This window comes from Chenopodium album, chromosome 5, assembly GCF_948465745.1.
Source record: "Chenopodium album chromosome 5, dcCheAlbu1.1, whole genome shotgun sequence".
NCBI classification, from domain to species: Eukaryota; Viridiplantae; Streptophyta; class Magnoliopsida; order Caryophyllales; family Amaranthaceae; genus Chenopodium; species Chenopodium album.
Genome location: NC_137838.1, coordinates 75387304 through 75403107, shown reverse-complemented (window position 1 = coordinate 75403107; position 15804 = coordinate 75387304). Strand labels below are relative to the sequence as shown.

General features: G+C 29.9%; 2 protein-coding genes across 2 annotated transcripts; one reads left to right on the top strand and one right to left on the bottom strand.

The window, feature by feature from the left end:
- Nucleotides 1–822: 822 nt before the first annotated feature.
- LOC145631086 (acetylajmalan esterase 2-like) lies at nt 823–3049 on the top strand. Its single transcript, XM_081683185.1, has 5 exons — nt 823–1093; nt 1740–1955; nt 2062–2207; nt 2370–2643; nt 2767–3049. Exons 1-5 carry the CDS (start codon nt 823–825, stop codon nt 2988–2990), a joined length of 1131 nt encoding a protein of 376 aa, XP_081539311.1. The 3' UTR covers nt 2991–3049.
- A 1329-nt stretch (nt 3050–4378) lies between these two features.
- Nucleotides 4379–7116, bottom strand: LOC145632315 (two-component response regulator ARR17-like). Its single transcript, XM_081684660.1, has 5 exons — nt 6703–7116; nt 6469–6563; nt 6285–6365; nt 5227–5297; nt 4379–5054 (listed from the first exon to the last, which is right to left on the bottom strand). The coding sequence occupies exons 1-5, from the start codon at nt 6803–6805 to the stop codon at nt 4661–4663; spliced, it is 744 nt and encodes a 247-aa protein (XP_081540786.1). The 5' UTR covers nt 6806–7116; the 3' UTR covers nt 4379–4660.
- Between the last annotated feature and the right edge of the window lie 8688 nt (nt 7117–15804).

Below are 15804 nucleotides of genomic sequence, written 5' to 3'. Positions count from 1 at the left end.
AGGAGCATTCTTTAGCCATTTGACTCATGTCTAGGTAAAAAGTCTTCTTTAGCATTGTGGCCCAACTAATAGCTCTCAGTAGTGCCCACCAAATAGCTGTCAGTAATATAATAGGCAAATAGCCAAGCAACACCAGTGGTGGTATTACACGGCCCAAAATACAAAGTAAGTCAAGCCCATGGAAAAGAAAAGCTCATTATTTTGATTACATAACTCTAAAGTCCAAACCCAATGAGTTGATAGAACAATAAATCATGATTGTTTAGTGTTTAACATCATACAGGTTGAAAAGGGCAAGGGGAATCCTTAAAAAAAATTAGCAAAAATATGAAATTAAAAAAATAAATAAAATTTAATTATTTTTTTTGAAAGAAAATAAAATTTAATTATTGATTATCTACAACAATATACAGAGGAAAAGAAAATTCAAATATTGTAACAATGAGTCCAAGAGTGACACACAAGTTAAGAGTAATTTAGTTATCCAATACATTTATTCACTTAAATAGTTAAACAAATATTTTTTTTAAAAAAAAAATCTATTGTACTATATCTAACAAAACGATAATTATATTACAATCTTTATACTAATAACTTGTCTTAAATTAAATTAGATTAATAACTTGAGTCTCCAAAATTTAAGGAGTTTCCTAAAATACTACTTCTTGTTGCATACGTAACAGTAATAATTCCATAACTCTAAATATCCTAATCCAATTAGTACACGTACATACATGATTAAGGATACTTACATTGCTATAAATATTGGTAATTCATGACAAAATAACTCAATTAAAGTTGTTAGTTTCATCCATCATCGCAATGGCTTACAATACAAAACCTATTTTCTTAGTTCTTGCCTTTCTCTTTACTATTGCCTTACCAATAATCCATGCACGCCATGATCAAATTCGTCCCCGAGTTGATGCTATCTATCAATTTGGAGACTCGATCTCTGATACTGGTAATCTAATACGCGAAAATCCAATTGGAGCACGTTTAGGCTGCGGTAGATTTCCTTATGGACAAAACTTCTTCCTTGGACGTCCTACTGGACGTTGCTCTAATGGACGTCTTATGGTCGATTTTTTTGGTATGCACTTCGTCTAATAATTCTTTTATTTGTTATTTTGAGGTTATTAATTGTTAGAATTCTAATATTACTAGTACGAATATCTCATATTACATCACACTTATAAATATACGGAGTACTTTTTACACTTAAAAATTGATATTTTCAAAAAATAATCGTTAAGAAATTTTAACAAGATTTGACTATATGGAAATATAGAGGTCGTAGAGTATATGTAGAGCAATAATACAAACATTAACGTGCTAAATCTAAAAGTAAAGAAAAAAAGTTGTTATTTGAAGTTTTTCTTAGGCGAAAGTATTATTTAGGGTTTATATTTTTTTTTTCTTCTTATTTTTATGTTCATCTTGACTCTTGAGTTTAATAATTTTACAAAAAAAATCTTTCTATAACCTAAAAGTTTAATTATCAAAATAATGGTGTATAACATTATTTTGTTATATCTATATACGGACTACTATATATAGACTATAAATTAACAGTTACTTGAACTAGACTGAATAGATCGAGCTGAAATGAATATTTTATGAGAGAATGAAATTAGGAGTATCTAAAATGTTTCAATAGAATTAATTTTATCGATCCATTGAAAAAATAACGTATACACTAACCTGTTCTTCATGTACGTTTTCTTCTTAAATTTCAGCTGAACACTTCAATTTGCCATACCTTGACGCATACCTTAACCGGAATGGAAATTTCAATCATGGAGTGAACTTCGCGGTTGCTGGCTCAACAGCGCTTAGCACATACGAATTAGCTGCAAGAAGAATCCAGTCACGGACCACCCGTAGTTCTTTATTACCCGTGCAACTATCATGGTTTAGGTCTCATATTCGTTCTATATGTCACAATCCATCAGGTAAGTTATCTAAAACATAACTTCTACCTATTTAATGTATCAAACATTTCTTGTTAAGTGTTATTGATTAAACTTGTACACTAACTTGTGTAATTTATGTTTGTAGATTGCAAGCGTAAATTTGCCAATGCACTCTTTATCGTCGAATCTGGTGGCAATGACTTCAATTATGCTTTCTTCGGAGGGAAAAGTATGAAAGAAGTACAAGGGATGGTGCCCGATGTTATTCGGACTATTAGAAGAGCCGTGGAGGTGAGTCGTCGTGTTTTTTTTTTTTTTTTTTTTTTAGCTAAGGGTTACTGTATTAATTACATGATTTTAATGAAGAACTCGTTTGTTTTTCATATATAAACAATATGTTACAATTTATAGAGTACGTATATACTAACGAACATGTATCGTTTAATTATGCAGCAATTAATTAGTTTGGGTGCCACACGAGTAGTGATTCCTGGAAATTTCCCAATCGGATGCTTGCCAATATATCTTACAACTTATCAAACAAACAACGCAAGTATGTATGATGAACTCCATTGTCTAAGAGAAATGAACGAGTTTGCCACGTACCAAAACAATTTCCTACAACAAACTATTAGAGAACTTCAAAGGGAAAATCCGACGGTCACAATCATCTATGGAGACTACTTCACGGCCCTTAGAGAACTCCTTCAAAACGCCGTCTCTCTTGGTTAGTATATAGATTTGATTCATTATTCGTCGTAGTGTTTGTTAAATGTTTTAATTTCAATCAAGAAATATACCAAGTATGTACAAATTACTAAATAAATCATTATTGTCGATGTTTTTACAGGATTCGATAGGCATGAAACGCAAAGGGCTTGTTGTGGGATGGGTAATAATGTGTACAACTACGATGGAACTCGAATGTGTGGAACAGGAGTTCCCGTGTGTGAGCAGCCCGACAAGAGTGTAAGTTGGGACGGAATTCATATGACTCAACATGCTTACAGTGTTATGGCAAACTGGTTATTGAACCACAATATTGTTCCTAGCATCACCAAAGCAAGGACTTAATTATTTCATACCAAGGAAACAGAGTTGTGTCGTGTAGGATGTATAATGCTTTTAATTTTTCTTAAGTAACACTTTTTCTTGTTGTACGTTCTTTATCAAATATTGTTTGTTAAGTATGATTAAATTACTTTAAAATAGCTTTTGGATTATTTATAGGTGTTAAACTACTATTGAAGTTTAAAGCAAATCCTTTAACATTTTCCTCTTATATTTGAAATTAAAGCATTAAGTTATTATGGAGTCTTAATTATCTAACTAATGTGATTTTGCAAAACATATACAGTTAATCCGGTCTTATTTAAAATTTTGTAGAAATTGATCTCAAAATTCAGAGTAACATGAAGATTTGACATATACAAGTAATGCATTTGCTGAAAATTAAAATAGCTTGTTGCTCTCATTGTTTCATTGACTATAAATAACAGATGTTAAAGAACTGCAAATTGTACTAATCTTAATGTTTTGTATCATAAAAGTAATTACTCTATAAATAATTGTAACAGCCAATAATATTTCAAACAAGGTGGCAAGGTCAAAATGAGAGGGTTAAAGAAATAACAAAATCTGATATTATTCTTGAATTACTATACACTCAAGCCCAATGACCAATTTACTTCACAAATTGGATTTGATTAGTTTTGTTATTGGCCACTAAAGTCTGCAAACCAATCCTACAAAGATACCTATTTGAACGTCTTAGTCCATATTCCGGGATTTTCAAAATAACAATTGACACCACGTCAGCAATGCAACCTTGTCACAACCCTTGAAATATAAAATATTTTTGAAATCAATATTATCCGGTTGGTTACACCACGTAAACTATTACGAGTATATCCAACCGGCTACACTGTATAATTAGGGTGTCTATAACTCTAAATATGCCCTCTGGAAGTATGAAAAGTTCAAAATTGCAACATTGACTAAATACAGAAGTTCATTAGTTGTAGATCATAGCAAAATCTCAATTAGGTGGAAAAAGGACAAGGGCATCAGCAAGTAACATGAGAATATTCTTATAAAAAAATTAATTTATGTGATTTTCAGATGTTAAAATTGTGCTTTGCCACAAACATGGCATGATTTTCATATAACCATAACTTTAGGAGCAAAGTTTGCAATTTCCAGGTTGTGAAAATATTAGAAGATTTGATTTTGTTTAACATAGTTTTTGACAACCTAAAACATGACTTCTATCCAACTCATAAAAAGTGTCAGAAATCTGCACTCTAAATTATAAAATAAGTATTCATATTAGCACTATATAATAACATTAATCCAGGTGGGTTTATGCTAATTGTCTCCTATAGATAACAACAAATTCTTGGATTAAGTGTGAATTAACTGTTATAACCCTGTTAATCCTGTCAATAATTCTTCTATTAATATGTAAAACAAAATTGGAAAATTACATTTATGTTCAGTGTAAGATGATGTATACAGGTTTAACCATGAGATTAATTAATTAAAACTCTCTTTCTGTCCCCCCAACCCTTCATAATATACATCTTCCTTATCATCTCTACAAACCCTCTAAGGGTATATAAGGAAAAAGAAACGAAAAGGCGATTATAAAAAAAAAAAAAATTACGGGGTAAATGTAAAAAAATTAACCAAGATCTAATTTGATTAAACTACCCAAGAAAAAAATAAAGGGAAAGTTTTACTAATCAGATCACAGTAGTCAGACCACTGAATCTAGGTCTTGTTCTATCTTGTGAAAGTCCATCTTCCATCAGTTCAATGGACTTTCTCTTGCTATTATTGTTCTGTTGTTGATGTACTTGTTGCTGTGATTGTTGTTGTTGTTGTTCTTCAGTTTTTTGTTCTGTTTCTTGCCCTTGTTGCAGTTGTGATTGTGGCTGTGGTTGCGGATCTTGTGTTCGTTGTTCGTGGTGTGGTTGATGAATAGATTTTATCTCGGGTATTTGACAGGCTTCAACTTCAAGCATGTCTTGCTGTTGTTGCCCATATTTGGCTCTTAACATATGGGGTTTAAGCCTATTTACATCCGACAATCGCACTGGTTTAAGGAAAAATTCTTCCGCTCCTTCCTCTAAACATCTGATACATTAGATATAATTCCTATTTGGTCAATATTTCTATTTCCAACAGAGTAAATATAGTGACATTGTCGCAACAATTTCCAAACAAAGAGTAACAGCACAATTTCCTTTAATGGAATGTCAAAACTAGGCAATGTTCTTACAACTTTATGTCATTTGTTGGTTTTTACCTGGTAATTCTAGAAGGAACATTCTCAGATGACATTATAACTACAGGTATGTTTCTCAGTGAAGAGGATTCCTGCAGAAATGAACACTGAATGTCAGATTTCTGGACCATACACCCGAGCTCATTTGAAAATTTCATTTAAACCATAATGTACTACACAATTCACCAACGCGGCATTTTGCAATACTCGCTCATTAGAGTTATCACTTAGCTATGATTCGTTATGTCATTAATAATTCATACAAAAAACATTAAACCAACAGTTCAGCCAATTCCTTTTATTTACACCTTTACAGTCCATTTGGTAAGTGGTCATAAAAAAACACATATAAAAATGAATGAGTGTAAATTGGTCATAAAAATCTTCATTATGTTATTAGTCATAGTAATGTGAGTACATCCATATTACCTCATTTTCTTCAAAAGTTAAAAAAGCTACTGTAATTAGCAAATCAGCTGCATAAATTTTCACCCACAAGAACAAAAGAAATCCATCATAGAGTACTAATTTACTGTACCTTATTTAGTTGATTTTATAATTTCCAAAATTCAACCCTTCAATTCTACCCCCCAAAATTTTCTTTCTTTTTTATTTTTTCTTGATCAATTTTTTTTTTGGAATTACAAAATCCAAGGAAATTCATTATTAGCAGCACCACCAATTCAAAAACAGCAGGACAACGTTAGAGAAGTGGACTGAATAATTCTAACCCAAAAAAAAAAAAAAAAAAACATTTTAAAATATCCAAAATCAAATTTTGTGTGGATGCAAATATAAGAAGATTTATCTCAAATCTAACCCAAAAATAAAATAAAAATTTTATTTCCCAAAATGAAATTTTCCTCTCGTTGATTCTAGAAGAAACAGAACACAAATATAATTAATAAATTTATCCTTAAAAAAACACAGAAAACCCCATCTAAAAGGAATTTTTCAGAGACTTATTTTAGATTATGGCAGTAAAAAGACAGTCAAAAAGGCACTAAATAAAAGATAACAACAAATTAAGTCCTAATAAAAAGAAGAAGAAAAAAAAGTTGAAAAAGAGAAAAGAATACCTTGACTTTTTTTAACAAATCATAGCCAGTCATTCCAGGCATACAATAATCTGTAATAATTAGATTCACTTCTACTACTTCCTGAAAAAAGAAAATTGAAATCATAGAAATTAATCAGATGAAAATGTCAAGAAAATAATATGCAAAATTAACCCTTTTTTACAAAATAAATAAGAAACTAAACCTGCTGATCATCAGGTGAAATTGAAGGTAGTTCTTGTTGTTGCTCTTGCCAACCCAGAAATTCTAAAGCTTTACTGCCAGAATCCACTGTTGTAACTGTTCCAAAAATAAAATAACCAATAAAAATGTTACAAAATCTATTACCCCTTTGTTACTTTTGTCATGTAACAAAAAATAGACCAGCATAAAAAAAAAAAATATAGACTAACACATCGCGTGCATATAAAACTAGTACCTTGATAAGACGAGGTTTTTAAGAGACGCTCAATGAGTTTTCTATCAATTAAGCTGTCATCAACAGCCAATACATGAAACTGAGGTTCAGCTGCCATTCCCATTTTTGGACCAACCTATTGAAAAAAATTTATCTAGTTTTAAAGTTTAGTTGAAAGAAACACAAAAAAGTTTGTAAAATTGTTGATGTTTTTGTTGGTGGGAAACTGAGAATGGTGGTGGGATTTGGGTATACAAAGAAAGGGGGAGAAAAGAGTGGGGGGGAATAGAAGAAAGAGGGATATTGGGTTTTCTGTTCATATAAGACCCACCCACAAAACCAAAGAAAATAAAAATAAACACCAAAATCCCACAAAGTAAGATCTGACCAGATTTGGGTAACAGGATTTTCCAAGTGGGTTTTTTGAATTACAGGCTAAGCAATTCAATGCTATTAAATAAAACCTCTGGATAATTGCTGGTTTTAAAGTCGTGTTCTCTTCACCTGATATTTATTGAACTTAATTAATTACTGTAGAGCGTAGATAATTGTGGCAAAAGTATTTGTGTGTAAATAATAATTGTAGTGAGGGAATTTATTTAGGTGTGTTCAATTTAGTTTAGGGTAATGCTATACATAGCCCTTAGGGCTATATATAACCATTGAATTTACTCTTGGAAAATGTATAAAGTTAGGAATTCATGACAAAAACACGCGCAAATCGGTGTAATTAGTGTGTTTTTGTCATAATTTTCTAAATTTAAACAATTTTCAAGAGTAAATTAAATGCTTATATGTAGCCCTTAGGGCTATGTATAGCATTTTCCTTTAGTTTATTCAAACAAATAGTTTTCTAAGGTTTTGTTCTTTTCGTCTGAAATAAGTAATCTAATAACTGGTCTGGTGTGAATTTTCTAAAATTTGGTATAGTCTAGTTTGATCTGATTTGATCGAACTTAACCTTAATTATACATCAATGTAAGAAAATACATATTCAAATGTAATCTTGCTAGATTCATATGTGTTTGTCAAACATCTAATTTTTCATAAATTTACAAATATGAAATCAATAATATATGGCAATAAACAAGCAAAAATAAGATTTAATCTAATTTCATCTGAAATTTTCTAGTCTAGTCTAGTCCGATATTAACAAGAATAAGTAATAATAATGGAGGTGAAAAACCAAACCTATATCAGAAATGATAAGACAAAATAACTATATTTAATTGGAGTTAATTGACCCAATTTTTTTAAAACGAATTTGATCATCACTAAATTTCTTAAAATCTACAATAAATTGATTATAAAACAGTATGTATAATTCAGTCAATTTAGAAAATCAGATCAAATGCATGAATGGAACATTTCCTTATTTAATTGACCACATATAATAAACAAAAAAAATTAGTTTAAAAAAAAAAGGCAAAGAGAAGTGAAACAAAGGAAGAAATAAAAGGGGAAAAAAAACAGAAAAATTGATGGAGTGAGAAAAGAATGGTGGAAGAAGGGGTCCACGAAAATCCTGAAAAGGATACAGGTGATGTAAGCAATGGTGCCTTTTAGCTAAGGTGTGAAATAATGGGAAATTGAAGGGCTGCTTTACCATATCTTGAGCAGGTGCAAACATAGAGAGGCCATTTTCTTTTGATTCTTTTTTAAGATTTGTTTCCCATGCCCATCTCCATAGGTCACTATACCACTCATTTCATGCATATATAATTTGCATACATAATACATAATATTACCATTCATGTCTTTTAATTTCTGCATGATCATCACATCTTTACTCCGTATTAATCAAAGATATTAATGATTTAAATTGTACACCGACAAATATGTCAAATTAAAATGGAACAACTAAAGAAACAAAGAAAGTGCCTCGTAATAATAGTTTGATTGCAAAAAAAAAAATTAAAAAAAAAATAGATTAATTTCAAATTATTCACCAGCCAAGGAACATGTAAGTATTAATAATTCACCTATTGATAATTGGTTTAGTTTGAATTTTCACATGGATATGTATATATGAATTAGGGCTTATTCTCATTTAATGAACTAAACTGATTAGAGCTGAGCTAAACTAAACTGATTGGAGCTAAGCTGAAGAGAACATGCCTAGAGTAAATAACTAATCCCCTTTAACAAAATTTTAGATAATCTAGAGTATATACACAACAATTAATTTTAAGAGCCATATCTCAATAAACTAATAGGTTTGGAATTAACAATACATTTTGTTCAATTACCGATACTTTTAAGGTATGGGTTGCTTGAGGGTTTTGCATCAAACTCATATAACCCATACATGATTCCAATTCAATCTCGATAGTGAGGGTGGCATATGATGGTGGGATATAAGAAAGTCATATTGATTTCGTAGGCAGAGGGGCATGTAGTTGTGGTGGCTACTATTAGTGTCCTTAGGGATGGTGGTCGTAGTACAATTGGATTTTATTTCCCCCTTATCACTTTAAAAAAAGAGAAAAAAGAATAACCAACAGATAAGTCTGATGGGCTACATCATGTCGTCATTATCCCATCATCAATCGATTTTAACTTGAAAATTTATTAAGTTCATGTGTCGTGATTGAACATAATCTTTCTCTTACATAAACTAAATTAACTTCAACCTATTGAAAAATCATTAAATATGAAGTATTCATATATCACCCAAATCCTTACCTTAAGAAAAAAACGATTTTAAAAAAAAAACATAAGAAATTAAATTCAACCTATTAGGCAACTAGTTATTGTCTTTTTTTAGAGTTGTAGAAATCCTAGAATTCCATTAACCCGACCCACATGACAAATGCTAAAGACTCGCATCTTGTGTGCTAAATTGCTAATGCTATTATAACCTGGTCCGTACAAGAGTATGACTACGATTTATTTATTTTCTATCATTATTTAATTTTTCGTATTGAGTACAATTTGCAAGTCAAACATTATCTTATGTTGGGCTAGTATTATGTTCAATTCATTTTTCTATCAAAATATATACTCGATTAAAATAAGATATACGGAATTATATATAGATTAGTAGAAAAGGTAGAGATGTATCAACATTTTTAATGAATTAAACTTTTAAAAATTGTTACCATTCTTCAACTATTAGTTAAAGGTAAACTCTGCTTAATTTAATTAATGTATATAATGAACTTATATACACATACCAAATACCCAAGGAAAAAAAAATGTCATCAAAATTTACAAAAACAAAGTACCGGTCCTAAAAATTTAAATAAAAAATTTAGATTTACAAGTTATTTTGTACCATCTATAAAAAAATTATAATTAAACCGTTTCTAATAGGTTTCAAAAAAAAAAAAAACGTTACTATATATAGAGTAAAAAAAGATACTCCGTACTATAAAACTCAATCTCAGGGAATTTACTATGAAAGTAATGATACCATATCACATAATTTTTAACAATTTATATCGGAATAAAACACAAAATTAGTTTAATGATCCTCGACAAGTACTACAACACATGACATACGGATTATTTAATTAAATTACTAACACATGATACATACACGCTTGGCTATGTTCAATGCACTTGGTTATCATTATATGCTCAAAAGGTTGAAGAAGCCCAAATCCCAACTCAAAAATAAACTTCTTTTAGGAAAAATATTTGTTGTGCAATTTGCATATATTTTTAATACCATACTTGTTGTCTTTATATAATTATGTATTACCCCCCAACAAATTGTTAGGTAGCTAGCTCCCCCAATTTGGTCGTATAAATTCTTTTTCGGTGCAAATTTGTTGCATAATTAAAGCCAAGATAAGCTTAAACAAGTATTATAAAGCTCAAGATAAGGTAACGCAGATAAGTTTTAATAAGCTTAGATAAGTCATATTCCCTTCGTTTCTAAAAAGGTATGTTCTTGCATGTTTAATATGTCTTAATAAAAGAGAGAATTTTTGATAAATAATTAAGGGTATACGAGGATAAGGAATAAAGAAATTATTAGTGATATCGATAATTAAAAATATTGTGCATTGAAACGTGTTTTTTTTTGTAAAAAAAAAATAATAATAAATGAAGTATATATATTGAAATATTCCATTACATTCTAAAAATTCACAACTAGTCAATTACATTTAATCATCACATAACTTCCAATGAATTAAGATAGATTTAGGCAAGTCAAATTCATCTAACAAAAACACCCTTATTTTTAATTAGCTTGTTTGATTCGATTCTCACCTTTTAGGGTCTGTTCTCATTGACTGAACTGAACTGAACTGAACTGAACTGAATTGAATTGAACTGAGCTGAACTGAACTGAACTGAACTGAACTGAATATTTTATAAGAGAAGGAAATTAGGAGTTGAAACTGAACTAAATTTCAACGTAAGAGAACAGACCCTAAAGCTATTAAAAATAGTGTATATGCTAATGTTGTTAATTTAGTACTTAGGGTCTTTTCAAATTTACTAAACTGAGCTGAATTGAATTAATTGGAGCTAAATTGAAGTGAACTAAACTGAGCTGAACTGAATATTTTGTGAGATAAGGAAATTAGGAACTAACTGAACTGAACTGATTAAAGCTGAAATTAAGCTGAACTGAACAGGCCCTTAGTATTGTGTATATATAGGCCATGTTTGGTAATTGGCTTTTTAATGGCTTTTTGGTTAGCTTTTGGCTTTGGCTTTTTAAGGTGGTCAAACAGCCAAAAAATGTGTTTGGTAATTGGCTTTTTAGTCAGCGAAAAAGCTGGCTTTTAAGCCAAAATGAAAAAGCTGCTTTGAGTAGCTTTTTTGTTGGTTTTTGGCTTGTTGGCCCACAAATTATCTAATAAACAGCCAACAGCCACCAATTAATTTACCAAACACTTTTGTAAACAGCCAACTTAAACAACCAATTTCAAAAGCCATTATAAACAGCCAAACATTCCAGCTGGTCAAACAAGCCAAGTGAACCAGCCAACAGCCAACAGCCAACAGCCAACAGTCATTTGCCAAACAAGGCCATAGAGTTTTATTCCTTCAATTTTTTTTCAGTTCTTTCTTTCTTCACAACATACTCCGTTTTCTTTTAGATGCAACACACACTTTTTCACGGTATTTAAGAAATGTGGGGTTCACTCTTTCAAAAAAAAAAGAAAAAAGAAATGTGGGGTTCACATGATATAATACACTTTAAAATGAGATGAGTGGTTATTAGGAGTGTAATTTAGTGGGTCATGTGCTTTAAATAAGGGAAATAGTATAGTTTTTCCCTAAAGTAACTTTCCTTTTGTAGTGTGTTGCAAGTATTGTGACATTTCCTTTATAGGGAAGTGTTGCAAGTAAAAGAAAACGGAGAAAGTATATAAGTCACTTTTTTTTCAAGTATCATACATGATCAAAAGTCAATTACTTATTACTAATGAATAGAAATGTGAACAATTAAATTTATATGAGTGACAAAAATTGAGTGGGATCGGATCATCATAATTAATGTATATCACATGATTATCATTGACCATAGCAAAATGAATTCATGGGATTTTTTTTACATTGATGAGCATCCAAATTCCATAAGTTCAATCAAAACAAAATCTTTAGAGGATTTGGAAAGAAAAGGCTTAAAATTAACCAATCGTGAAGACTGACTTGGAAGTCCTTTTCATTATTAAAGATAAAATCTTTATGTTATGTTATGGTCCTGCCCCTTCTTAGAGTGCAAGTTCATCAATCTCGTGCTTCACCTGTTCAAGATTGATGAGAATCCGTTGCCTTCAAAGGAAACCCAATTATTACTATTGACTACTATATGCTCTATATATGCCAACATTATCTTTTTTTGGTATAATGGATTCCGTAAAGTCATCTATCGTAATTTTATCGATGCGACTTAATCTAAGATTTTGAGTACGTATAACAAATAGCCTATTAAAATTTTACCAACTAATTGTATGATCCACGAGTAATAAATAACCGGCATAATTGCAAGAATACTCCATAGTGTTCGTATGTAAAAGGATTCTTAATTAAGATTTCATTCTTTGGAATATTTTCTTTATCTTGTAATACTATATACTAAAAAATAAGGGGAAAAAACATGTATATACATCTTCTCTTATTATATTCTTTTTGGCGATGTAATTATTCTTAGGTTATTTTTATAATCAACAATTATTTAAACGGATTTCGACCTTAATCATCCGTTCAACCTCAATCTGTTGTTATGATTCAACTTCAATTTACAATATATATACTCCCTCCGTCCCAAAAAGAACGACCCATTTGGGTTGATTACGCGGGTATTAAGGAAGTTAAGTAAAAAGAAGTAAAAGTATATTGGAAAGATAAATTTACATGGAGTTTGTAAAAAAATAGAGAGAAAAAGTAATAAAATAACATGGAAAATCAAATTTTTATATAGGAAAGCTAATTTTGCACAAATATTGTTGCAAATTGGTGATGTTTTAATGCAAATGGGTCATTCTTTTTGGGACAAAGTTTTGGCCAAATGGGTCGTTCTTTTTGGGACGGAGGGATTACAATATTGAGACTTTAAACCCTGTGTACCGGTACCCTATGTAGTCTCAATTAATACATGTATATATAGATGCCAATTCTACCCTTGTCCCCCCCCCCCCCCTTTTCAATAGTTGTTTCAGACATATAAAAATACGAGTAGCTATTTTACTACAAAGCAATAGTATAAACAAAAAAACTTATATGTACTATCTTAAAAGTTGTATATAGAAGTAACACAATACTTTGTCAAACACTCGATAAACTTGTAGCAACGGCTTCTAAAGTCTCCATTTTGCTCTAATAACATCAACATGTAAATTAGATCAACTATTTCAAAATCGAGCATCAATTAGCTTAATTATATTAGTTGTATGTATATATTTATAGGAATCAAATTGCATTATTGAAAAATGAAGCCAATATATATGTTATGAAAAGGAAGTAGGTGATGATCAAACTTATTTAAATTAAATCATACTTAATCAAGCCCCATATAAAATATATAATGCACGTTAGGCAAAGGTGCAAACAACGCAAGAACAAACTAAGCAATAGAAAAAAGAATCTCGCACGGTGTACTACGACTTTCTTTCTTTTGAATTCATAATCGTTGCACCCTACCAATTAACCTAATGGACCAACAAATCTTTGTTAGGATCTTGTCTCCATTAGTAATGATAGATAACTAGCCTTAATTTCATAATTACTTTCTTCGTTTTGGGATCAAATAAAGATATTTACATTGCATCTTTTACCATGACCAAAAAAATAATCAAAAAGTGTAAGAAATTAAATGCGAAGTAATAGCGTGTTTGGCAATAACTTTTAGTGGTTTGACTTATTCAAATCATTATTTAGTAAAAAAAACACGAGTGTTTGGTAAGGCAGCTTAGTGGTTGGAGTTGAGTTTAGTAGTTGAAGTTGCTTTTATAAACGTAGTTTTACTTTTTTGAAAAGCTAGATAGCTGGTGGAATTTTTCTCTACATTTTTAAAATTTTACATCTAATAGCTAATCAATAGCTATTTTATTAAACACTAATACTTAATTATTTATTTTCACGGCTAATAGCTAGTTAGCAGCTAACAAGTAACATATACACATGCAGCTAACAACTATCACCACATATAACAACTACACGTGTTGCCGAACACGTCCGAAATGAAACTTTTAAAAAAATAAAAATAAAAAATTAGTAAAACCTTAGCCTCTATTGTGTAGAAAATAATATAATACGAAGTATATAACTAATATTTAATTATACATGAATCATATGTCTTAAAATGGAAAAGTAAAATGTTACTTTTTATGAACCAACCTAAGATGTCACAACTAAAATATACTAGTATTTCGAAACAAAAGAAGTATACAAATTGAGGGATTAAGAACGTACGTAGAGGTTGATATATGAATATATGATAGTTGGTAATAATTGAGGTTTTTTTCTAATAATGTTTACCCCTGATCTCTCTTTTATATTACCTTTTTTTTTTTTTTTTTTTTAATCACAACGTTTGAGAATTTGCATTATTCACACAATACTTTTCATTAATAGTCTTTTATGATTTTTAGGTTAGGGAAAATATAATCATTTGGGGCAATCATGCTAAATTCGTCTTAATTAAAACTAAAAAAAAATTAATAAATATTTTAAATTTCACTAAAGAGAAATTAAAGATATTATTGATAAAAAAAAATATATACATAAACAAGCGCAGTCAAAATTTGTGGAGGAAGTATATATTTAAAAAAATTACCATCATAAAAATTTAACTCTGCATCAAGCTTTATCTCCCATGAATTCTTGTCAATAAGATATATCATTAGTTTTCTTATAAGACCCTATTCACTTCACCTTAAGAAAATAATACTCAGTAAAAATAATTTGAGTTTAGTAAAAATTAATTTTTGTTCAGATTAAATAATTTCAGTTCTGTAAAAATCAATAACTTTAAAGAAGAAATATAATAGAAAATCAGTAAATAAAAAATAATAATAATTTCATTTCAGTAAAAATAATTATTTAAGTTTGACAAAAATAATTTCAATTCAATAAAAATAAGGTGAAGTGAACGGGACCAAAGAGTTGTCTCTTATTCCTCACACAGGTGTATGTGTGAGGCAAAATAACACTAAATTGATCCATATTAATTCAAAAATAAATTTATAAGACATAGTCTTAAAACACATTATTTTTTTAATTATTACTCGTAACGTTTAATGAAGAAATGACATTATAATAAACAAGTCGGGTCTGTTCTCATTGATTGAACTCAGCTGCACTGAACTGAACTGAGCTGAACTGAACTGAACTGAGCTGAACTGAACTGAACTAAAATGAATATTTTATAAGAGAAGGAAATTAGGAGTTGAACTGAACTGAACTGAACTGAACTGAGCTGAGTTGAGCTGAACTGAACTGAATTTCAAAGTAAGAGAACAGACCCGTAGTAGTTTGTCAATAAGCTTTTCAATCTCTTGATTGATAACAAAATTATATTAGATAAGTTTTTCATTAATTTAATTTCAAAAGTAAAAGAATAAATAGTAAAAGTAAATGAAATTGTTCAAAAAGTAAATTAAATCACCTTAAAAGCACAAACATGCAAAATCTTAATTTTTTTAATTTAAATTTTAA